This window comes from Parambassis ranga, chromosome 2, assembly GCF_900634625.1.
Source record: "Parambassis ranga chromosome 2, fParRan2.1, whole genome shotgun sequence".
NCBI classification, from domain to species: Eukaryota; Metazoa; Chordata; class Actinopteri; family Ambassidae; genus Parambassis; species Parambassis ranga.
This window is the reverse complement of record NC_041023.1, coordinates 26,115,492-26,138,817: the sequence shown is the minus strand read 5'-3', so window position 1 is coordinate 26,138,817 and position 23,326 is coordinate 26,115,492. Positions and strand designations below refer to the sequence as shown.

The 23,326-nt window shown below is 42.3% G+C and overlaps 3 protein-coding genes across 3 annotated transcripts; 1 reads left to right on the top strand and 2 right to left on the bottom strand.

Annotated features, from left to right (window-relative positions):
* Window positions 1–1,574: 1,574 nt before the first annotated feature.
* ppp6r2a (protein phosphatase 6, regulatory subunit 2a) lies at window positions 1,575–12,702 on the bottom strand. Its single transcript, XM_028421369.1, has 24 exons — window positions 12,229–12,702; window positions 9,897–10,066; window positions 9,198–9,452; window positions 8,710–8,896; window positions 8,488–8,625; window positions 8,336–8,401; window positions 8,141–8,253; window positions 7,712–7,825; window positions 7,457–7,583; window positions 7,216–7,368; window positions 6,289–6,513; window positions 6,116–6,180; window positions 5,880–5,995; window positions 5,698–5,783; window positions 4,379–4,459; window positions 4,173–4,270; window positions 3,893–3,950; window positions 3,635–3,762; window positions 3,430–3,554; window positions 3,194–3,338; window positions 2,982–3,070; window positions 2,743–2,896; window positions 2,237–2,344; window positions 1,575–2,122 (listed from the first exon to the last, which is right to left on the bottom strand). Exons 3-24 carry the CDS (start codon window positions 9,422–9,424, stop codon window positions 2,065–2,067), a joined length of 2,661 nt encoding a protein of 886 aa, XP_028277170.1. The 5' UTR covers window positions 9,425–9,452; window positions 9,897–10,066; window positions 12,229–12,702; the 3' UTR covers window positions 1,575–2,064.
* An 846-nt stretch (window positions 12,703–13,548) lies between these two features.
* On the top strand, window positions 13,549–17,450 carry cbll1 (Cbl proto-oncogene-like 1, E3 ubiquitin protein ligase). Its single transcript, XM_028421380.1, has 6 exons — window positions 13,549–13,617; window positions 14,531–14,695; window positions 15,154–15,260; window positions 15,597–15,680; window positions 15,757–15,830; window positions 16,115–17,450. Exons 1-6 carry the CDS (start codon window positions 13,605–13,607, stop codon window positions 17,127–17,129), a joined length of 1,458 nt encoding a protein of 485 aa, XP_028277181.1. The 5' UTR covers window positions 13,549–13,604; the 3' UTR covers window positions 17,130–17,450.
* Window positions 17,451–17,589: 139 nt separating this feature from the next.
* slc26a3.1 (solute carrier family 26 member 3) lies at window positions 17,590–23,141 on the bottom strand. Its single transcript, XM_028395734.1, has 19 exons — window positions 23,014–23,141; window positions 22,744–22,883; window positions 21,979–22,089; window positions 21,518–21,678; window positions 21,264–21,428; window positions 20,906–21,058; window positions 20,657–20,739; window positions 20,429–20,576; window positions 20,062–20,175; window positions 19,874–19,951; window positions 19,629–19,724; window positions 19,282–19,388; window positions 19,112–19,181; window positions 18,950–19,042; window positions 18,775–18,870; window positions 18,483–18,701; window positions 18,316–18,370; window positions 18,066–18,193; window positions 17,590–17,668 (listed from the first exon to the last, which is right to left on the bottom strand). Exons 1-19 carry the CDS (start codon window positions 23,139–23,141, stop codon window positions 17,648–17,650), a joined length of 2,166 nt encoding a protein of 721 aa, XP_028251535.1. The 3' UTR covers window positions 17,590–17,647.
* Between the last annotated feature and the right edge of the window lie 185 nt (window positions 23,142–23,326).

Here is a 23,326-nt window from a genome sequence, read left to right as displayed (position 1 = left end):
CCTGTATGCTGTGTGTATGTTTGTTGGGAAATGAATGCTGGCATATATTCTGACAGCTGCTGATCACACACAGTTGTTGACATCATTGAATGATCTATACTGAAGCAAAAAGATCTAAAACATGATGACGGCCCTTGTGCTGCTTTAACCTACAATTATTGATGCTTGTGTAGCCTAATGTATAGGATCATACAGATCCAGAAAGTAGTCCTCGCTGTGAAAAGCAGACCACTGAGCTCCATCATTCTGAGGACAAGGCGGCAGTGTGAGGGGACAAAAGGTGGGTGCAGGACGGGAGCTCCACTCAGCCTCCTACATTGAATCTTGATTCCTTCTGTATCTGCGGCTCATCGCCTGTAACAGCGTGACCTTTTCCAGGTCGACTCGTTTACTGCTTGGGTGATAAGAGTCTAACCTGTATTTCAATTATACCAAATATTAATACCACAAACGTTACTGACTAAAACCTTCTCCATAATCATGTGTAAGAACAGCTGCAGCTTGGGCTGTTCAATCATCACGTACCCTGTGAATTTCACAGTTTGGCATAGCTGTCATGAAGTGTCTTCCTTAGGTGTGACTGACCTCTCCTCACTCTTATCCTAACACCTGTAGCATTCATCATGAACGAGTCTAATCAGGCAGAAAGATGACAATCAGACTGGCAAATGATGCTTTTGGTATTAATGTGGTCAACCAGACACTTTTAATTTCAATTTTTTAAACAATGATCATAGAACCTGATCGCTGTCAAATGATTTAAGTAAGTACACCAAGAGGCCTGGAGCTCTGAGGAACGCAGACCTTCCAATCCTTCTGCTCAGAAAGAAAATAAAATTAAACTTAAAAAAGGAAACAAAAACAACAAATACAGCGTCACTCTTACCAGATGCCACTCTCGCCCTGTGAGTAAGTGCTTCATGGACAGAGGGAAAAAAAGGAACAGACAATAGTAATCTCAAGATTGCTTGTAAAATTACTTTTAAATGTAGATAATATTTGTATATAGGTAGATAATGTTTGGTTGATTTAAGGGGGATAGCAATAAGAACTTATAGGTCAATACAATCAGAAGGTCTTAGCTCACTAGCTAGGTCAACAGAGAACCGGTTATACATGCACTGAAAAGGAAAAAATGTCAGAAAAATCAGAAGCCTCAACTTCAGATCATAGATCATATCCAAATTTATATGCCCAAAACTACACCAAATGCTAGACTGATTCTTTTTTGAATGAATTTTTTTGAAAAAATGTTGAATTTCATCTTTAAATAAAATGGCTAATTGATATTATTGCACATGAGCAAAAGACAGTAATACTATTAGAGCTCTGTTCATCGACCTGCCCCCCCCCTCCTCCTGGGACCCTCCTGAAGCACTTCAAAACATTCAGAAACCTGGTGATGTACAAGGATGGACAGCAAAAGAAGAAGAACAGACTCTAATCTGAATGGAAGGACAGAGCAGACAGCCAACAGAGATGATGATGAGGGTACAACACTTACATTGTGCTATAATGTACAGTAAATGGCTGCATAAGTGCTTTTTCTTAAGCTTGAAGATGAAAATAAAATGTTTTTAAAAACAGGTATTTATTGTTGAGGCATTGTTAAAACTTAGCCTGTGCTATCCATTCAGGGGTGAACGTGTAAAATCCCTACCAACAGGGAGTAAGAGAGAAATCTTTCAGGACATTAAAAAAATAACGATGATGATGTTACCCCTCGGATTCTGTCACTGCTACATTAAAACTGCACGCAATTATGTGCAACATTGGAAAAAAAGGCTTTTGAAGATGATTCCTCTACACTCCGTCCTGTCTGTTGGTTTTTCTTTTTTTCTGATGTTTTTTGTTGTTGTTGTTGTTGTTTTCGTTTGTTTTGTTTTTTTACATGTTCCGCCACCTCATTATTGGTGTTTATTGGCAGTGTCCAGGTCCAATAACATGGCAGAGTGATTCAGTAAAAACACCGTAGTTGCAGTGAGGTTATTTTAGGGGAGTCACTCTGGAGGAGGCTGGCGGTCTGCAGCGATGTCGCTGATGGGTTTCTGTGTCCTCTTGCTCTCACACCGGCCCGTTCACCGACACTTCCTGGGGTGGTGGTGGTGGTGGTGTCTCCTCTCTGTAAGGACGATAGAGGACAAAGTCAGCTACACAACCTGGGCAGCAGGGTCAGAGAAAAACCCTGAACCCTTAGAGACAGCATGTAACATCTGTTTGTATTCTGGGCGCTCACTTTCTGTCCCCCTGCGTGTTTACAGGTGAGTCCTCAGCAGGCTGCTGCTCTGAAGCTTTAGGAGGATCTGACAGAGAGAGTTTCTCCAGAGCCACTGGACTCTCCTCACTGCAGGACACAAAGCAGCACTGTTACACACAACCCAGGGCACAATGGCTGCTGCATGCAGTTACAGTGCAGAATGGGCAACATATTTATGAAGCCGACTATCCCCAGAGCAGCAGACGACGTATTTTACTTAGAACGGCAAAACTGGATGTATCCAGTAATTTCAGATCCCAGTCCAGTCTATAATTACATCAATGTGGTAGTTATGTTTCAAATATAGATGTTTATATACACACACACAAGCTGTATGGACAGAAGAGCATTCTGCTATTCAGCATCTGACAGAACTAATGCCTTCATCACATCTTAGTTGTGATAACATGTGTTACACTTGTGTGCCTGACCACACAGGAAATGCTGCCATTCTGTCATGAAACTTTCAGCTAAATGTTGCAAACCTTTTGAGGTCAGCTGTCTGGTTGCCGGACGTTTCCGAGGCTGTGGTGGGAGGAGCTCCGGCGTTTTTGTCCTCCTCCTCGCTGTCGGATCCCCCGGAGGAGCTGCTGTCTGAGGCCACGATTGGAGCCTTCCTGTCGTCTCCTGCTGCATCCGCTGGCACAGAATCAAGAACATGGTTTACGGTTAGGAAACAAAGGGCACACACAGAGGTAAGATGAGGGAGCAGGTGGACACTCACCACTCTTCTCGTGGTTTTGTTTGGCTTGTTTATCTGCATCAGTGCTGCCTGTGTCCACAGGAGAGCTACACCTGGGATCAGTCTCTGTACTGTAGGAAACAAAGAAGAGAGAAACGTTTAAAGATGGAAGGTTCTACCAGCTCTGTGTAATTTTCTCCAGTCTGCTACTAGATCCTTCCAATCAGGTGAGTTTTGCCGGGTTTGCTGCTCACCCAGAGAAAGGCTGGAACTCAGTGAAGTTAGCCCAACCACCTTCGCGTGCCTCTGCTGCACCGCCAGCCGAGCCCTCCCACCCTGCTGAGCTTTGGGGTGCTGCAGTCCCTCCAGAATCCCTGAAATTTGCCGTCCAGCCAGGACCTGGAGACAAGTCATACAAACAGACACTTGAACTGAGAGGGGCAGTTCATAGGTTTTGTGACAGGTGGAGCGCTGCTGTACTCTGATCTACCTGTATCTGATATGTTCTGCTCAGACTCTTCGTCCTCATCCGACTCAGATCCACGATCACGCTCCCGGCCTCCATTTTCCAGGCTGCTCCTGGAGCTTCCCTCTGAGGTTTGAGACACCCCAAACCTGCGACAGAGGGACAGGGTGATTTTAATGCCCTGGTATGTTGATAACTGCAGTGAGCTAGAAAGGATCCTTAGGTTTACCTTGTTCTGGATTTAGCATGTGTTGCATAGTTGATCTCCTTCTCCTCCCAGATGTCCTCTTCCTCATCAGCATCATCAAACTGGCGTATCCTCTCCTTACAGCAGGCTTCAAAAGCAGCTGCGTTGGCCTGCAACAGTCACACACTTGACTACACCACAGCTCTCACTGCTGTAACACCAACTCAATGATACAGTAGTATGAACATGTTCAAAGGACTATTACACACCTACAGACATCAGAGTGAGACACATACTTACACTGTTATCATCAGCATCTAGATTGAAGTTTATTTCGGCTATTCTGTCAAATGTGGCACTGAGGAGAGAGAACGCACACATTGTTAAAATGTCCACCACGGCTACTATTGTTTTAAGTCTGGCCAACATCCACAGCCTAAACATGCGTCCTCTGGTCAAACAGATGGAGCAGACAATGTAACAACATCCTGGCATTTAGCTTTTTCACAGGCTTGATTCTGCATGCTGTAAATCACATCTTAACAGTTCAGAGTTGCTGTGAAGGAAATTAACTACTTACTTGATGTTTTCATCGTGCTCGCTGAACTCCTCATCATTGAACCCAAACTGATCCACAAAGTTAGCAGTCATCTGTTGGATCTGATAGTCTGAGAAAGTCTGTGAGGTTCAAAGTGAATTATGGGTTGTCAGTGGGCTGTTGTATCATCACCATTGCTTGTAACAGCGGTGTGATGTAAAACATGCTTTTACTAGAGGCCACCTCACCTGCTGCAGAGACAGATCATTGGGGAAGGGACTCTCCATGTCATCATCCTCGCTGGATGAATGCATGTTGTGGGTGCTCACCTGTGGGACAGATCAACATTACCAGAGCCCAGCCGCTCTACAGGATACATTAGCACTTCACAATCATTTTAGCCATCATGTTCCTTGAGGCACTTGCCGAGGAGGAGGAGTGGCAGCAATCTACCACTCCAGTCTTCAGATGAATCCTAAACCTAAGTCTACTCATACTTCTTTTGAGAGTCTCACTCTCAGCCTGTCTCATGGAAGCTGGAAGTCAGAACTCGTTTTACTCGTCGTAGTGTATCGTCCACCTACGATGAAGACCTGCATGCTGACCTGCAGTCCGGCCCCTGAACTCTCCTGTGCTCACTGAGCCTCTGCTGCTCATCTTTGCTTTAATTACTATCAAATTACTATTACTACTTAAGGACTGACTCCCTCTTCCTCTCTCTCTCTCTCTCTCTCTCCTTCATCCTCTCTGTCCTGTCTCCCTCATCTTCTCCTCCTCTACCCGGCCGACTGGCAGCAGGAAGGTTCTTCCTTATGAGCCGGGTCCTGCTCAGGGTTTCTTCTTGTTAAAAGGGAGTTTTTCTTGCCACAGTGCTCTTAGGTGCATTTAGGTGGATTGAAATGAAACTGGATACAGCTGGATTTGAGGTGTTCACACTCAGAAAAAAACATCTGGATACATCTGGATGTGGCCCGAATCCCGCTTTAGCCAGATTTATTTCCCCAGTGTGAATGGGGTATGAAAGGGGTTCAGGCTCTAGGGTTTCTGTGAAGCGCTTTGAGACAATTTCTGATTGTAAAATGCGCTAAATTAATAAAACTGAATTGAACAGAATTAAGTCTTTTGATGCATATACTCATGTCATTCTACCTCCATCTGCTTACGGATGATCAGCTCCCAGTTAATGCTGCATTTTTCTCTTAATAATAAGATGATGTCAGCATTTTGTTCCTGGGCATTACAAAGTTTTTACACAGTATTTAAAAATGTGGGGGGTTCCAGGTTTTTACACAATTTGTGAAAACCATATCATAAGACACCAAATACTCAATCAAGGAGGAGGATGCTGCCAGTCCTCACTTCAACACTGCCACTATAATCAATTACAGACACTTATAATTCTAGTTTTATTATATAAAAGGTTTCTGTGTAGCCAGTAACAGGTGCCTCACACCGTATAGTGCTGCTCTGTCCTGCCCATATATAAACGCCTGTTGCTGCTGCACAAGTGGAGGAAATTAAAGTAAGCAAAAAGATGCTTATTATTCAGGAGCTACAGATGTCTCACCAGCTCCACCGTGTTCTTCCTGTTAGTCTCTCTCAGGGTCTCATCCACAAAGCTCTCCCAGCGACCCCTGCAATCTTCTGGCAGCTCTGCAGAGTAAACCCCAGGAGGGATATTCATTTTCACTGACTTTTCAGTTACGGTAGAGACTTATCTGGCACAGGAGCACTGCAGCACATCAGTACCTTTGATGAGGTCAGCAATCTGGGCCTGTACTGGTCCTTTTTCCAGATTCTGGACGACCATGTTGGCGATTCTGGTCAGATGGCCCATGTTGCCTCTCCTGGTGCCCCCCTCAGCCCTGACATTTACAGGTACACTCTTATATTTCACAGTAACAGTACTACAGCACATATTTCAATTGACCTCACATATGTATTGTACTAATGTTGTTGTACACATATATAAAAAAAACACTTACTGTATTTTATCATTCTCCTCCCAGGCGTCAAGGATCCTCTGAACCAGCCGACACTTCTGGAAGAGCTGAAGTCAAACAGAAACATGGACTAAGTATGTGGACAAATCTAAAAAAACAACTATTAACAACTCCCAAAGAAGAATGTGGGACATGAAGCTGTGTAAGAGACTTACATGTGCCACAAGGGCATTATGGACAGAGGCCTGTGGGTCACTGGTCCTGCCCACCTCCCCTCCCTCCTCCTGGCCATCAGAGTTGGTTGCTGCAGACGTCCCATCGTGGTTCTGAAGGCCTGGGCTGGGCCGCTCTTCTGACGAAGGATGGTTCAGGATAGCCGCCACACACAGCTCCACTTGGAAGTGCAAAAAGTTATTCCAGGTGTATTTGAAGAACAGATCCTGAGCAAACAGAGAGAAGCAGGGTAAAGTCAGAAACATTCCAGAAGAACAGACCCGAACTGAAGTCATCTGACACACCATCCGACAGCATGCAATTCATATTATGCTACTATATCTCATTATTTAAGTAACTATCATACATGTGGGACCAAAACAGCAGAGAAGCTGGTTGAGTAAAGCAGTGTTATTCATGATGTTTGTTGCATGTCTCTCTCTCTCTCTCTGTCCTGTCCACCTCTTCTTCTGTTAGCAGGAAGGTATGGTAAAATGCGCTACATAAATAAAACTGAACTAAATAGTGTATTGTGACAGTTGATTTGCACAGGTCTGGGTTGTGAAAATCCTTAACAAGCCAACAAACTACTATGAAGCCATCATGGTCTACAAAGTACAGCTACAACATGGCAGCACTTTTTTTAATAATGAAGCACTTCACCATTTTGAAAAATGCCAAATCTACATGTGGACTAACCCAAATCTTAATGTTCTATATGAACCTAAGCCCAAGAAGCCACACCCTCTGCCCTTTGGTTAGATGGTATGATAAGGCAATCAGTGCTTCCCTGCCTCATGACCAACCCTGTGCAGACCTGGTGCAATTATCTAACACAAAGTGAATGAGTCAAATACATCCTTTCATACACATTTCACACACTATGTGTACAAATACAATACAGAGCTACAGAGTCAGGTGTCGCCTACCAGTAGTAGGTCCATGGTAGCAAGATTGCAGAGCTCCTGGCAGATACTAGGTGCATTGGTCTGCAGCAGGGCAGCCACCAGCCGGGCCACGTGAAGGCGGGCGTTCCCCAGTGGCTGCTCTAGAACGCCAACGGTTGTCAATATTGCACTTTTCTGTCGAGAAAATAAGATGAGTAAATCCATTAAACCATGCTGCTAATGTTTAGGTCTTTACGTCATGACTTGGCGTCATGGGCTTTACCTTGGGGGGATCCAGAAGAAGCTGCTGGAAGTCCTTTAAATGGGGCTCAATGGCATTTAAAATACTGCTGTTGACAGTGTAAGACCTTTCATAACCCTGAGAATACAGATCCATCAGCCCTTCCAACCTACAAGACACAAGCAGACACCGTTGCTATACCTAAAATGCTGGAAATACAGTATTAACTCTTTTATTGAGACTGACAGCGAACTCAGCTGAGCTTAAATCATTTATGCATTTACAGGAAAAACTCACCCAGACCTCCTGGTCTCCAGTAAGGTAAGTAGCACTTGAGTTCCGTTAACGATCGAGGTCTCACTCTTCTCCCCATCGAACATGTTCTTGAGAAGTCCTGCTACACTCTCCTGGCTGAAAGACACAGAATAACGTAGAAACAAGGAGCCGGGTCGTGAGTTGTATATTTGTTTTGCTCTTGTTGCACAGACAAAACTCCAAAATCAGAACAGTTGTCAAACAGGCTCTGTCTGCAAATGTTTGTACACAGACACTATATACACTATACTACCTGAGGGTTTACAGAACACCAGCTGGCACATTAACAAATCTGATGTCATCACTGACAAAATAGTGTTCCCATCTTTGTTTACAAGTTCTCCTGGTGTAGACATGAAAAAGCACACATCACATGATACTGAACTTAAACTAAAAGCATTGTAAACTTACGATTCTAGTACAGCCAAGAGTGGGTCAGCCTCCATATTATCCTGCATCTGATTGGCCTGGTCTCGACTAAGGCGGATGATGTCACAAAGCGTTTGGGATGCATTTGATTGTCTCTGGAATGACAGTTAGAATTAGTTGAAGATAAACCATCAACAGAAGTTCTGGTATATAATTTCATGCTTTGCACTCCCTCACCTCCTCATCTTTGCCAGTATGGATGAGCTCTGTGAGTCTCTGTACCAACTTTTCCTCATTCAGCCACTGGATCAAAAAACAAAAACTTTTAGATACTTTAAATGTAATAATACTATGTATTAAGAGGGGTTATGCTAACATATATAGCTTACATGCAGGACCTCCTGCCTCAAAGAGGCAGGCTCCACACAGCTGATGAGGCGAAGCAGCAGGTCCATCATGGCAGAGGCATCAATGTGTTTCAGCACCAGACTAATGAAACCTTCTTTTTTCTTTAGGAAAGTAATCACCTAGGCAGACAGTGACCGTTTAAAAACTTCTGCCACTAGTAAACAAGCAAAGGAGATTCCGGATCACTTATGTTTCTACTGTACCTGTTCGGTTTTTCTGGCAATAAGATTGCCGATGGTTTTGCTGAAGAAGCTGGCCAGCAGAGGGTTGAGGGGCGGGTCCTGCTCCAAGAAGTGGTAGAGCACCTCGAGAAGAGACTCATCCCCACCCAGCTTATCATTTATAATGGACACATCTGATGTCAGGAGCTCACATGCAACATTGGGAAACCTAGAACACAGAATGATGACAAGAAGTCAGAAAACAATTCAAAGTAGCACTTTTGGAAAACTATACAATATACAAGAATAATGGAAATACACAGGTAAAAGAATACAACCACAATTCTCAATTGTTCTTAGCCCTTTGTGGCTGCAGTCTATTACTTCTGAAAAAAAGCTTGTTGCTATGGATCATATTTGAAGCACAAAAGACATCCTAAACTCTATTTTAAATCAACATTACAGTTATGGATTTCTTTAGTGACACTGAACTGTGTGATATGTGGTGTAACATTAGGTTGGGGTCTCACTTAAAGCGGCTCCTCTCCTCCAGGTCAGCAGGTGGCTCTGTGGTGATGAGGCTAACCAGCTCCTGCATGCAGTGGTCTTGGGAGAGGAAGAGGAGAAGCCGCCGATTTTGGGCCTTACACTCCTGCAGGACATCTTCCTCCTCCATCAGCTCTCTCAGCGTCACGTCCTCCCTGTCCAGCAGCTGGTCAATGTGGGAGGTGGTGTGCAGGTCAAACTTCCAAAACATGGTGGCCGCTGGGACAGGGGACACAGCCCTGGGCCATAGGACAAAAGAGTGAGAAGGGAGGAAAAAGAAAAAAAAGGAAAACAGAAGTGGAGGAGGATAGTGGTGAGAAACAATAGGAGAGAGGTAGGGAAGGCAAGAGTGGACATGCAGCGAAGGAAGCAGCAGAGAAACAGATGTAAACATACAAATGTGCAACCTATTACCACAGCATTTCTGACATCCTTTTACAACATGTAGGTGCAGTAATTTCAGGGATGAATATCAGTCAAACTGTCCTATAATCACCATTTCCTTACTAATATGTGTAGTTACATTGTGTGTGTGTGGTGATCACATTTAGCTGTGGAACCATTCAGTTATCAGTCTTTACTACATTTTTCATAGGCCTTTAAAACAACAACATACTACATGGTATGTTTCATCTAAAGTCAGTCATTTGTCAAAAGTGATGTAGCAGACTTCTCACACATACCAGTGGATAAAATGAGGATATCTTTAATCAGACCTCCCCCACAGGCAGGCAGGCATTTGTGTTTGTGCAGACGACAGAGAGTGTGGTGAGGCCTGGCATTTATCAGCATGGGTCTCTTCTTAAAATGTTGGCCTCTTTAGGAGATGAGACACTGAGAGGCTCACCATAACCTGTGCAACACAAACGTTAGTTATTAGTCATACAGATTTAAGAAGAAATGACAGCTTGTTAGCATACCGTTCAAAAACAGCTTTATGTCTGCACGGAGACACAATCCATTATAATGCATGTTTTACACCTGGCTTCAAACTGTGAGTCAGCAGAATGTTGAGTGAGTAAAATGCATTAGCAGCAGTCTAAGACAATATCATAATGAACTGACAAGCCAAATGTCAATCATGAATTAGGCTAGAAAGTTTCAGTATCTCGGCTTGGACTGACATTTAAATGTAGACTGGAAGCATATACAGCCTCTAAGGGGTCAACTTGTCCTTCTATGTCCTCAACACAACATACTCCTTAGAACACCCACTTTTAAATTATGCTGAATTCACCTTAAAATACTGGAAAACAAATGTTTGATGCTTACGTGACTAAGCAATTAAGTTTAGTTTGTTTTTCCACGTGTGGTTGCTGTGGCAGCTAATCTACACAACATAACCCGGCAGCAACATAAAACAGTCACACTTGCGAACATGTCTCTCTTAGCAACTTGCTATCAACTCTTCATGGAAGTAAAACTGAAGGAGGAAATCCAAGTGCTTCCTCCTTTTTTCCTTTCCTACTTTCCTAAGGAGGACCTTTCCTCGCACAAGCAACAGCAACATCCATCTGGCATACATTTACAGAGTACACAAGTGCAATAATAACCCTCTGAACGCTCCCTGTGGACACTGAGCAGGAAAGCGAATGCTTGACTTTACATCCAAAATAGAACCCACCAGAGGCAACCTCAACAAAAACAGTCTACTGGCACATGTAACAGACGATGAAAAGAGGAACAATGGCACACAAAGGGCAGACATGTGGATACTGTGAGCCAACAATAGTCTGTAATTAGGCAAGCTTAAAAGCAGTGAAATTAAGCGAAAGGGAATTCTACCTCCATGCTTACATAACCCTCCTTTGATTAAGTGAATGTTTTTCATGATGTGACATGCACCACAAAATAAATCACACATTTGTAATAGAGGACAAACAGACGCAACAGTTCTACTCATTCTGTCATTGCTTACTTGCACTTAGAGGAACAGAAGTTGTAAAATTAGTTGTCTCTGATGCTTAATACAGAGACCATGGTCCCAAAATAATGATAAGAGCTCTTTGTGTGAATGGTCACAGTCTGTAAGACACATTCACGAATATCATAGGTTGGTAGTGATATGTCCGTGGTATGAAAAGAGTCAGACCTAATCAACTGATTAGGGATTTTGACAACACTTATCTGTATTTGACAGCAGTGCCAAAAAGCATGTATGCGAGTGCGCCTGTTATCAAACTGTAATAGCATCAGGTCTGTGATTGTGATATTTCTAACAATGACAAGCATACGTGTAGAAATGTAGACGTAGAATGTAGAAAGAAACGTAAAGTGAGCCTCCATATCCTTGGCATAAAATGCATGTCAACTGACTTGAGGTAGGAGCTCAGATTTCTGTTTACTTCAACTCCAGTGGAGGTACCGCCGCCAAGTCATAGAAGATAAAAAAACGCTAACTATTATTGTAGAAAGTGTAATGCTGAGAACACACTATATTGAGAATTTACCCAATTTCACCCAACAGTGTGTACTTGATTCCTGTATCTCCTACCAAGGCTTATTTGCCTCCGCTGGCCTCAGCCGACTCCGAATGGCTATACCACTAAACTAACATTAGCTCTTTACTCAAAAACGGCTACAAAACCAAATGCTGTACAATAAGAAGAATAGGCAGCACAGCAGTGTGAAAATACTTTGTGGGTATTTCCACAACACAACCTGTAATAGTTAAACATAACTTATCGACGTTACGTTAACTAGCGCTTAGTAATGTAACAGCTAATCGTAATCACGCGGCAAAGTTAGCCGATCAACCAACATTTATTTCTTGATCGACGTTAATGTGCGTTTTTAAACATCAGGCAATAAAGTTAGCAACCAATTTGGCAAATGTTAGTTCCTCCTCTCATGATTAGCGAGTAAGCTAATTAGCTACAAACGCTTAACGTGTGCTGAGCAGAGTTAGCCAACTTAAATAGCTCCCTAACTTCGGCTCAACTTTGTCGATGCAGCAGAAGAGTTAAGATTAGCTCATGGCTAAAACTCACGACGATCCTTCTGATTAAAACTTACCTTCGATTGAAAGTCTTCTGCTATTTCTTCCGTCTGTATTAGATTGTTGGTGGAGTTTTTCGTCAAGCAGCCAGCTACTAAGTCACTAGCTATGCAGCTAACTACTAGCTAGCTGTGTTAGCTAACATACATTAGCCTGTGAGCGAATAGTGATTTGTTTTGAAGAAGGGGTCAGTCTGCGACAGCACAGGCTGCCGTTAGCTAGCTCAACTTAGCTAACGTTAGTCAAGTGTGGCTTGAAGACCACCAAATAAACAGTTTCCCTGCATTAATGGGTACTTGGCATTAATAGCGATACCTGTTATTTCAGATCGAGTGATTGATTCGTACTCACGCACAAAGTAATTCAAACGCGTTGCTAAGTTTAGCGTGCAAAGCAGGAAAAACTCAGTATTATTTTTCCAATCAAAATGGCGACATGGTCACGGGAGCGCGCAGTAGACCTAAATGGGGAACGTGCATTGACTTCAGACAGTGCACTGAGCACTGCTAAACCTCTTGGGGTATTTTATTGTGCCATACTGTTATGTTAACACACTTGATCACACTAACAAACAGATTCTCAGCGTCTTAGCACAAAGCTTTCTTATTTCTGCAAAGTCAGAGTGACCTTCATATTTAATGATAGTACAAATATGCATTTTAAAGACATGTACTTGAGCTATACTTGAGAAATGTCTTATGTGTGTGTACATAAAGTGTTTTGCATTGTTGGAAACAGTTTATTCCAAATGTTTGACACCCAGCACTATGATCACTGTGATTCTCTTACTGAATCTAATTCAAAACCACAGGTTATAGGATAATTTATTCCTCTGTGGTTAATTAGATGTAATAAATGTTCCAGTCATGTAGAGTATATTACTACTGTATGATTAGGCCTGAGCTTCACATGCTCATTATCCAAGACCCAGGCTTCAGTTGTGGGAGTAACTTTACTAAATTCGGATAACATAGATGAGCAGATGGACATTTTACATTAAGGTGAGCTGGACTTTAGGGCAAGACATTAAAATTATGGCATTCATTTTTCTTTCTATTTTTTTTTATTAATTAGAATTTTAGTAGAAACACTTTTTGTTTTAGCCTTATCTTTAAGAAAATGTGACCCTCATTCCTTTTTAGAAAAGATAAAAAAGGTTTTTGACTTTTCAAAATCAGATATTTATTTGTAATTAAGTAATGTTTTTTATTAATTGATTTTAAATATGTCCATACAGTACTTTTTTGGGACATTCATTTGTACTAACAGTTTAAAAACTGTAATAAAGGACTGTACTTCATCTTCCTCACCAGCCTTAATTTCCTTCGCTTTGACTTCTTCCTCCTCACCCGTTCTCCCTTTCCCATAATGCATTGTGGTAACTCGTTGGATAATGGACCAAAGCGGTAAGCAAAATGCCATTTAGGGCCGACACAAGTAAACCTCTTACACAGAAAATGTTTATCATCACATATGGATAGATGTCGTTATAATAGCTTATTAGATAACTGTTAATCTTCTTCACATAATTGAGTTTTGCTGTGATAACCCGTTATCTTCAGGAGCAGCGTTAAAGTTAGCATGGGTCAGCCTAGCCCAAGAAATGGCTAGCGATGAAGTAATGCTATATCACCAGTGTTCTCCAAGTTTCTGTTTAGTGTAATGAATTAATATTACCACATCTAATAATAACACTGAGTTTATGCCGTTATTTTGCTGCTGAGTTGCAGACGACACATGGTTCTCACGATATGTTATTAGCTGCAATTCATTTGGAGTGCGAGTGCTACCTGACGAATGTTAGCATATGCTAACTAATCTAGCTAGTCGTGTGAGCGGCGATACATATAAGAGCATGTCCCCCGGTTATTTCATTTAAATGTGTAAGTTGTGTTTAGCGTCTTTGTTAATGTTATTAGAGCAGGCCTGCTTATTCTGTGAGTTGTTTATTGTATTAACCCAGCATGTAACCCCAAAGTTAGGACAAGACCACAAACTTTGTGTGGTTTTTACCCTTTCCCACCGTGGGGGCGTTCGCGTTGTGGAGTTTCCCCTTGATGTTACATTTCTGCTGAATAAAACAAAACGTTTGTATTGCTGTTTTTGTTACATGACAGAGAACACTATCTGTGTCACACAACCTGTCAAATGCATGAACACATCCTCACCATATCATTCTGAGACCAAGTCTGTACGCGTGTTTAGCTCTGCTTGTAATTATTCTCAGATTATTGTCACTGATAAAACATCGGTAAATCATTTGGTTCTCAATAGAACAGTGAGTCTGCCACGTTATGAACTGCCCTTTTTCCTCAACAGACAATGATCTTCAAGGAAGTGACGGTTCTGGGAGTTTGGGTGGCCCGGAAGTTCGCAGGCGAATCCCCATCAAACTCTTAAACAAGCAGCCAATAAGGAGCAAACCTCCACCACGAATCCAGAGACCTACCGGCAGACCATGTAAAAGTGATCCTGGAGAAGATGGTAGGCACACTGCAAAACAGCATGCCTATAAGCACTGTGTGATGATGCCTATCACTGTTGAAATGTAAATCTTAGGAGTGTGGGTCATTTGGCTATGTGGGAATCAGATTCACATCAACACATGCTGACGTTAGTTCAGGCCAGGGGCATTGTTTAAACCTGGCAGTTATTTCTGAGACAGCAAAGTTTGTAAGATGGACCTGCTGTTCATGACTAGCTGTCAGTGCTACAGGAAATATTTTATCTAGTAGAATTATTTCCAGTTAAGGAGTGGGGAGAATATCAATACATAGTACCCTTTACATATAAACACTATTGAACAACATTTATATTGTTTATCAGAAAATGCCAAAATAAGATTTTGTGATTTGGTCTATGACTTGTAACTGGAGATCTTGGTCTCCACTTCAGTTTGCCGTGTTGCATCACTAACAGTTGTGTTGTCTTGTGTTTTATAGATGGCTTTGGCTTCAAGAAAGAGGACAGGTTTGATTGTGGAGCTAAATCTGGTGATGTGTTTGCAACTCAGAGGAGATTTCCACAGCAACTCTTTTGGGACTACAAGGTATATCACCTATAGGCAGTAGACCTTCTCACACATAGGTCACACCATCATTTCATTAAGAAGACTTTTTGCTTCCTCACTCAAAGGATTTTGTACACTATCCACCTATATAGTCTCAAGATGGGCACCGTAAGGAAGGCAAAAGTTTCTAAACAAGGATACATAACACTATAATTAGCACAACAATACTCTTTAAAGTAAAGACATTATTTAGTGAACTGATGCTGAATGGTCTGAGCAAAGGAAATTAGATGGATTCTCTGCAGTAATATTACATGAACTGTGTATGACTTTGAATTGTACTGTACCTCTCACATGTTGTATTTTTTCTCACAGTTAAACCTGATTGGTGAAAGGGATGGGGTTCCAATACACTTCTGTGACAAATGTGGTCTCCCTATTCAGCTATATGGACGAATGGTACATGATTTTTCTGCTTTTATCATCTGCAGATGTTCTAAGATTTGTTTCTAACTCTTACTCTCTGCCTCCTCAGATTCCCTGCAAACATGTTTTCTGTTATGACTGTGCTTTGCTTCACGAGAAGAAAGGAGAGAAGATGTGTCCAGGGTGAGACACACCTTTTAAATTTGGTTGTTATTGAAGTTTTGGTACATGGTAGAAACAGACTTTCTCTGAAGTGAGGGTGGCAAGATGTCAGAACGACCAACAGTTAGAAGTATTATCTGCAGCAGGGCTGTGTGATATAGTTATATCAGTGTTGTAAAATGTGTTTATTAATTTACCACATAATTTCCCAAAGGGCACCGCTTCTGAAGAATATTTATTGAAAATAATGCTAAGCACTGTGATTGACAGTGTAAGTCACTCAACTTTTGCCCCTGCTTTTTCAGTCTCACTCTCTATAACTGCACGGATCCAGTTCAGCGCATCGAGCAGTGCCAGCGTGGCTCCCTCTTCATGTGCAGTGTTGTGCCGGGATGTAAGCGCACCTACCTATCCCAGCGTGACCTACAGGCCCATGTCAACCATCGCCACATGAGGGCAGCAAAGTCCTCTGCAGGCCGCCAGGAGCCTGTGCATCTGCCTCCTGCATCTGAGGTTCCTGAACGGTACCGTGTGCCTCCACCTCACTTACCCAAGAACCATGTTCACATGCCCCACCCCCCTCAGCATGGTGGTCATGACCCCTACAATCAGCCGCCCCCACCAAACACTCATGACGGCCCGCCCCCGAACTCTGGTCTGGGGCCTGAGACATTCCGCATCGCGACAGTAACAACACGTAAACACAGTAATCTCATCACCGTGCCCATCCAAGACGACTCCACTTCCTCTCGTGACCCCCACTCTGGCGGGCCAGGCCCTGGTCAGCCCCCACACCATCACCCTGGAGACTATCCCAGCCAACCTCCTGTGGTGCCACATTCTCACCACATGATGGCACCACCACAGCAGCACTTCGGCCCCCCACCCCCCCCTCCTCCTCCTATTAGCCATCCAATGCAGCATCCCTCCCAAGCCTCTGGGACACCTCACATGGTGTACAACCAGGCCCCTCCTCCTCCCATGTCCACAGCTCCCCCACCTATCACTCCACCACCGGGTCATATTATGGGCCAAATGCCCCCTTATATGGGCCACCCGCCCCCTGGACCTCCACCACAACACAGTGGCCCTCCTAACGGCCCTCCACCTCATCACTATAACCCCAACTCCATGCAGCAGTTCCCTGAAGACCAGGGCACCCTTAGTCCTCCATTCAACCAGCCAGGGGGACTCAGCCCTGGAATGTGGCCTGCTCCAAGAGGGCCCCCACCACCACGAATGCAAGGCCCCCCTCCCCAGGGCCAGATGCCTGGGCCACATCACCCAGACCAGGGTCGCTATCGGCCTTATTATCAGTGAACTGCCAACTAAATAAATGGGCTTTCATTCTGTTCCATACTACTTGTCTGAATAATGTGATAGTAAACCTCAGGGTTACAGGACATAGGACTTTGTTTTTGATAAAACTGCCCCAAAGCAAACGTGGTGTGTGGTGCACATTTTAGTTGTGCCGAGTCTCCCATTGAGCATACTATTAGTTTGATGAGATGAGCTGGAATGCCCCCCCCCTTTTTTTTTTAAATAGCTTACGGTAAATATGTCTGTAAATATATCAGCGGATGTCACACATATGTACTGTACATTAAAAGATGAACATGTCTCAATAAATTTTTAACATCAGATTTTTATCTCATTTTTGTTTGACAAAATAAAACACCTCATGCAAGACATTCAGTTAGACTAGTAGCAGGTATTAGAAAAGTTCTTAAAATTTGGTTTGTATTTAAAAATACATGTCCATTCAGAAAATGAGATTGCACTGTTATTAATTGTGGTTCCAAACACTTGAATGAATGTTGTTGGAGACGGTTGCTCTTCTACAGTCTGGATTCTGTTAGCTGTGGATAAAAAAATCTTAATTACTGTGTGTAATGGAAAAAAATACGTAATAAGTATAAAAATGTTTTTTTCAGTCTTCTGTATATAAAGCTCTTCAATTTAGAACTACATTATTGCTTTTGTATTGTAAGGGCTGACTTAAAAGTGTTTCCAGTTAATTGTCCTGCTATTAAAAGGTGTAGAATAATTTTTATTTCCATGACAGCTGTAGAAGTGTTGGTGGCATGTTGTGGTGAAGCAATCCACTGAAATGTAGGTTGCTTTCTTTAGTTTAACTAATTTTTACTTAGCCTTTGAAGTATCCTGCCAGCTCATATATAATCCGATAGAATCATGTGGTGGATGAAACATTTCTGTGTTGGGTTGTGTTGTAAGGATTGTGTAGCTTTTCCTCACCACCCGCCCTCTTGTGTTGTGTTTTTCATGTACATGTAGCATGACATCATGCAGGGTTGGGAAGAACATGGAGGTCAGGATCTCATCATCGAAGAACATGCAGCTGTGTAGTTTCTTCAGTATGTAGGCTGTTGGCAAAGAGAACAGTAGCTGCTGTGTAAGGATGCATGTGTGTCAATGGGCAATCATGTTTTAGAATCTAGCTTTAATTCAGTTGAGAGTAAGGGTTAAAAAATATGCTGGAACCCACCATCACAAGAAACAATATAAACATCCACACCAACTCGAATGAACTCTTTGAGTGCCTGTGAAGATAAACAGAAGGATTTACTTACATGAGAATTTCAGTAGGGACATATTTCTGTTTACAGAGGAGGAGAAGAAGAATTGTGATGGTAACACCGGAGGACTTCTTACTGCTTTGAGTCCCTTCAGTGCAGAGATGTCCAGAAAGGAGACAGCAGAGAAGTCCAGAATCAGGCTGTGGAGGTCCACTGTAGGAACACTGATGTTGTCAGGAAGGTCAGCATTCCAGTTTATCTGGAAGGGAAGGTCACTGCTGTCTGTCGGCAGATCCAGCTTCTCCGTGTTCTCATTAAAGTCAGTTGTTAGGCAGAATACATCTCTAAAGCCTCTCTGTGAGACAGAGGTGGAACAAAATAAGCTTCAGCAGTAGCAGCAGCAGTTTGTTCATCATTTGTGGTCCCACCTCTGTGATGTCATGATCGTTTTTCTGCAGCATTGTCTTTATTTTCCTGAGGGCCTTGTTTCTTTTTCTTAACACCCGCAGAGGGTTAAACCCAACCTGGAACAAAGCGTTGGTATAATATTCTATTAAGAACACACTGAAGAAGCAGATAGAGTGTGTGATAAGCGACACATACAGCTGCTACAAGATTGTCCCTGAAGAACTCAATGTTGGCAAAGAAGATAGGTGAGGGTATCCGGAAGATTTTTATTCCTCTTGGTTCAAATATCTGAAAGAGGAAGCATTGTAGACTGAGAATGTAAACATTAAGTATCAAAACTGATTTTATGTAACATACATTTACGTAATCTTTGCGATCTCTGTAGAGGTCAGTCCCAGGAATGTTAGCCAAGACGGAACAACGGGGACTAGACATTTTTGAACAGGACATTATTATTACAACCATGCTGTGCAGTTCCCAGTTCCCATATTAAGAATCTATTAACATGTTATATACTGTGTAATTACAACTGAGTCCTGAAGACAACAGTCAACAGCTCCACCCCCAAGCCCACTGCCAGACCGAGATCCAGTCCCAGCAGGATGGCACTGGTGCACGTTCCCAACCAAACCACCTGTAGACAAATAAGACCGGGGAGGTCACAAGACGAACTCACTCTGATACTTAGTCAGGTAAGTAATGTGTTAACACTTAAGGTAGTGTCAGTTTTCAACATGCAAATCATAAGGAAGATGGGGAAAGGCTCGCCAGACATTGAAGAATCAAATGTGTGTGAATTTGTGATGCTGTGAGACACCCAGCACCACCCATCATGCCTCCTAACACAGAATAGTCAGGGTTACTCAATACCTACACATTCTAGTTTGTCTCTCCTCCACAGGTATGGGATTTCTCTGAACTGCATCAGCATGCCCTTCAGGTTGACAATCACCAAGGCACCCAAGACAGACTGCAGTCAAATCCAATATAAATGGTAAGATAGCCTTATTCCTGACATATGATTCCAGTATACAGTATGAATCAACATGACAACATACAATGAATACAAAAGAAAATACAATTGTTTGTCATATTGCCATAATATGAGATGACTCTCACCCTGGGCAGTGGCTCCAGCAAGAAGCCCAGTCCCACTGTTACTATCATTGCCATCATGGCTGAAATCAGTCCTGCAACCTGCAAGGTAATAGGAGTTAATCTTTCATTTTAAGATGAGATAAAGAGTGTGATTAGATTTTATAGAATATCACCAGTAAAAGTTTACATCTCTGAAACAGTTTTCTGACCTGAGTCTTGCCTCCTGAGCTCTCCTGTACAGCAGTCCTGGAGAGCGCAGTGCTGGCTGCAAATGACCTGAAGCTTGCCCCAAAGATGTTGCTTACCCCAAATGCAATCAGCTCCTGGGAGGGGCCGATGGTAAGACATGTCACTTTCATCGTAATCACTGTCTTGATTTGAATGTTTCCCTTTGAACCTGCTTGTTTCATGCAACACATCACACTTTACATCCAACTACAGTACAAGCATACTCAGAACACCTTTATATCTTCATAACCACAACTTAATCTTTTACTTTTTTTACCATGTGTGACCCATGAACTGTTTTTCCTATGCCAGAGCCAGACAAGAATATAAATTTAGAATGTCACTCACCTGGTTGCCATCAATTGTGTAATCATGTTTGATAGAGTAGACTTTGGCCACAGAGAAAGCTACAGCGAACCCCACTATGGCTATAGGAAAGGCCTCCACAGCACTCTCCTGGAAGACTTCCATGCTGGGTGGAATAGGAGACTCATACCTGAAGGATGATTGTGTTTAATTGTGAGTTTAACCCATTTGAAATGCAAGGAACATTGATGTGGAGGATTTAAAACTCACCCCTGAACCATCTTTCCAACAATATCAACATTAAATCTTTCCTCAAAGTTGAAGCCATAGGACACTCCACACGCTATGACAGTCTGTGCGAAAGAAAAGACACTTAAAATGTTGTAAGAGCTATGTGTGTGTGTGTTATTTGGAAATAAAGTATAAACAAAATGTAGAAAAGAACTTCATTATGACATTCTTGAGTTCAGCTGAAGTTCATAGGCTAACCAGATACAAGTGTCTATAAACTCTCCTCACCATGATAACCTCTATGGGGATGGGAACAGGCAGCTTGGCCTTGTATCGGTCATTCATCTCCTTCACTATAAATACCACCACCATGATTACTATGGACATCACCAGGTCACAGATGTTGGTAGAGGTGATCTGGACAAAGATCTCCTCCAAGGTCTGTGCACAAACATTAGAGACATGTTATAAATGTCATCTTTCAATCACATTTGATACAGTGTTTTTTTGCTCTTTAATGCATCACATAGTCCTTTTTAATGGTAAAGAGTGAACATCCTGTCTGAAATCCATCAACTCATCTAGACTCCTTTACTATATCACCCTGCAGCCTCTTAGTGGTGATCACTTTTGACCTTTGACTTACATATATGATAGAGAGTACACCACTGATGCCTGGAACATCCAAGCCCAGCACAAACTTCAGTTGGGACACCAAGATGTGAATGGCAGCTGCTGTAGTGAAGCCAGACACCAGTGTGTCAGACAGGTACACAACAATAAAGCCCACCTGCAGAACACCCATGGCAAGCTGCATGGAGGAGAAAAAAAAGTTTAAATACTCTCCAGAGAACATGCAAAATCATTAGTAGGATTAACAGAAAATGGTATATAATCTACCTGAAAAATACCCATGAGGAATGTCACAGAGGAGGCCACAAGGACCCTCTGCTGCTCTGGGGTCAGACCTTCAAAGTCCGTGATATTTGCTGGCTGTCCTTTCTCTGGGACCAGGCGGGTCACCACAGCTCCCACCATCAGGCTCAGGACAGGGAAGGAGCCTGCAGAGAGGGTGTGGAAGGGTGGCAAACTGCTGTTAAGCTTTATCACAGCCAACCTTATCTTCAATTGTTAAAACGATAAGATCTATCACTTTGTTAAGACAATCCTTTGTAAGTGATATATTTACAACAGGAAAGTTGTTTAATGACTTCAGTTCAAGAAAATAAAAAAATAATAAAAACTCAAGCTCTACATAATGTACACATAAAGCTCTATATTTTGGGTATTGTGTTCTTAGAAAGAAAAACATTAGTAGTGTGGTATAAAAAGAATAAATACAGGACTTCACAGTGACATACCTACAGATATGTGTCTTGAGGTACCAAGGAAGAAGTATGTTAGCATGGGGAAGAAAGCCGTGTAGAGGCCGTAGCTGGGGGGCAGTGAAGCCAGCAGAGAAAAGGCAAGTCCTGAGTAACACCAGAGGCAGAAGAGTTAAATGGTAAAACAACCTTCCGTGTAACATAACGAAGAAGAAAATAAAGTAAATAATATGCTTTTAACACATTAAATACCAATATAATTTGATTAGGGTCCAAGAAGAAGCTAATTCTACAGGTTAGTAGGTGAGTGTGTCAAAGTACATTTTAAAATTTAAATAAAATGTACAATTTATTGATAAATGCTACGATAACTTTAAACTATATTGTGCAGCTTTTGTCCTCGTCTAGTATTTGGGGTTATTGTATACATTATTATGTATTTATGAAAGGTTCATGTCATTTAGTCTATGGAGGCCACCTGAAAAAGGAAGAGTGCGGTACTCTACTTCATCATTTAGGGTATGTGATCACTAAGTTGTATCTTATCTAGACATAGGTTTTTACAACACAATTTGTGAGTTTATGTTTAGTTTACACAATTATTGACATTAATAAAAATAATACAATTTCTCCTTTGTGGGACAAATAAAGCTTTTCTTAATCTTAGTTCATCTTAATCCTAATTAACAGCATTTAGGCACACATGTAATGTAAGATTAAATAAATAAACAGGAGAACATTGCAAGAACTTCATGTCAACATGTTTATTATTAAACCACGATCTTCCTTCCTGCTCCTCACCTTGCATGATGGCCACCAGTCCAGTGCTGATCCCAGACACCACATCACCCAGCAGCCACTCTCTAAATCTGTAGATCCTCGCCCAGCCAATGATCGGCAGAAGAGAGAGCACGACATTCTTGGCACGTTTCGAATCACAGCTGTTTTAGTCACACACAAAAAGCCTGTTTTATCCAATGTTCTACCATTGCCATGTATTGTGCAGTAGACTTTGACTGTGCAATTGATTTAGTCATAATCCTGATTTTTAGGAGTGAAGGGCTCACTTACGTTAGATAGTCTTTGACATGGTCCAGGATGGTTTTGTGGTCCCTGTGGATCCTTTGATGATCATCATCAAAGCTGTCCTCGGAGTAGACAGGTCGTACTACTGCATAACGATTCCTCAGAGTCACCATATTTACACCTCAGCTGTTTGAGGAGACAAATGCAACAGTGTGAAGCCAGATCCCTCATAGAACCTTTGCACACTGTGTCTAATCACTGAGATCCATCTCATCTCAGTGTCACTTTTGTCTTTGCCGTGCTTAATCATTAACACACACAGATATATGACTCATTCTCCATTACCGTCTTTTTGTTC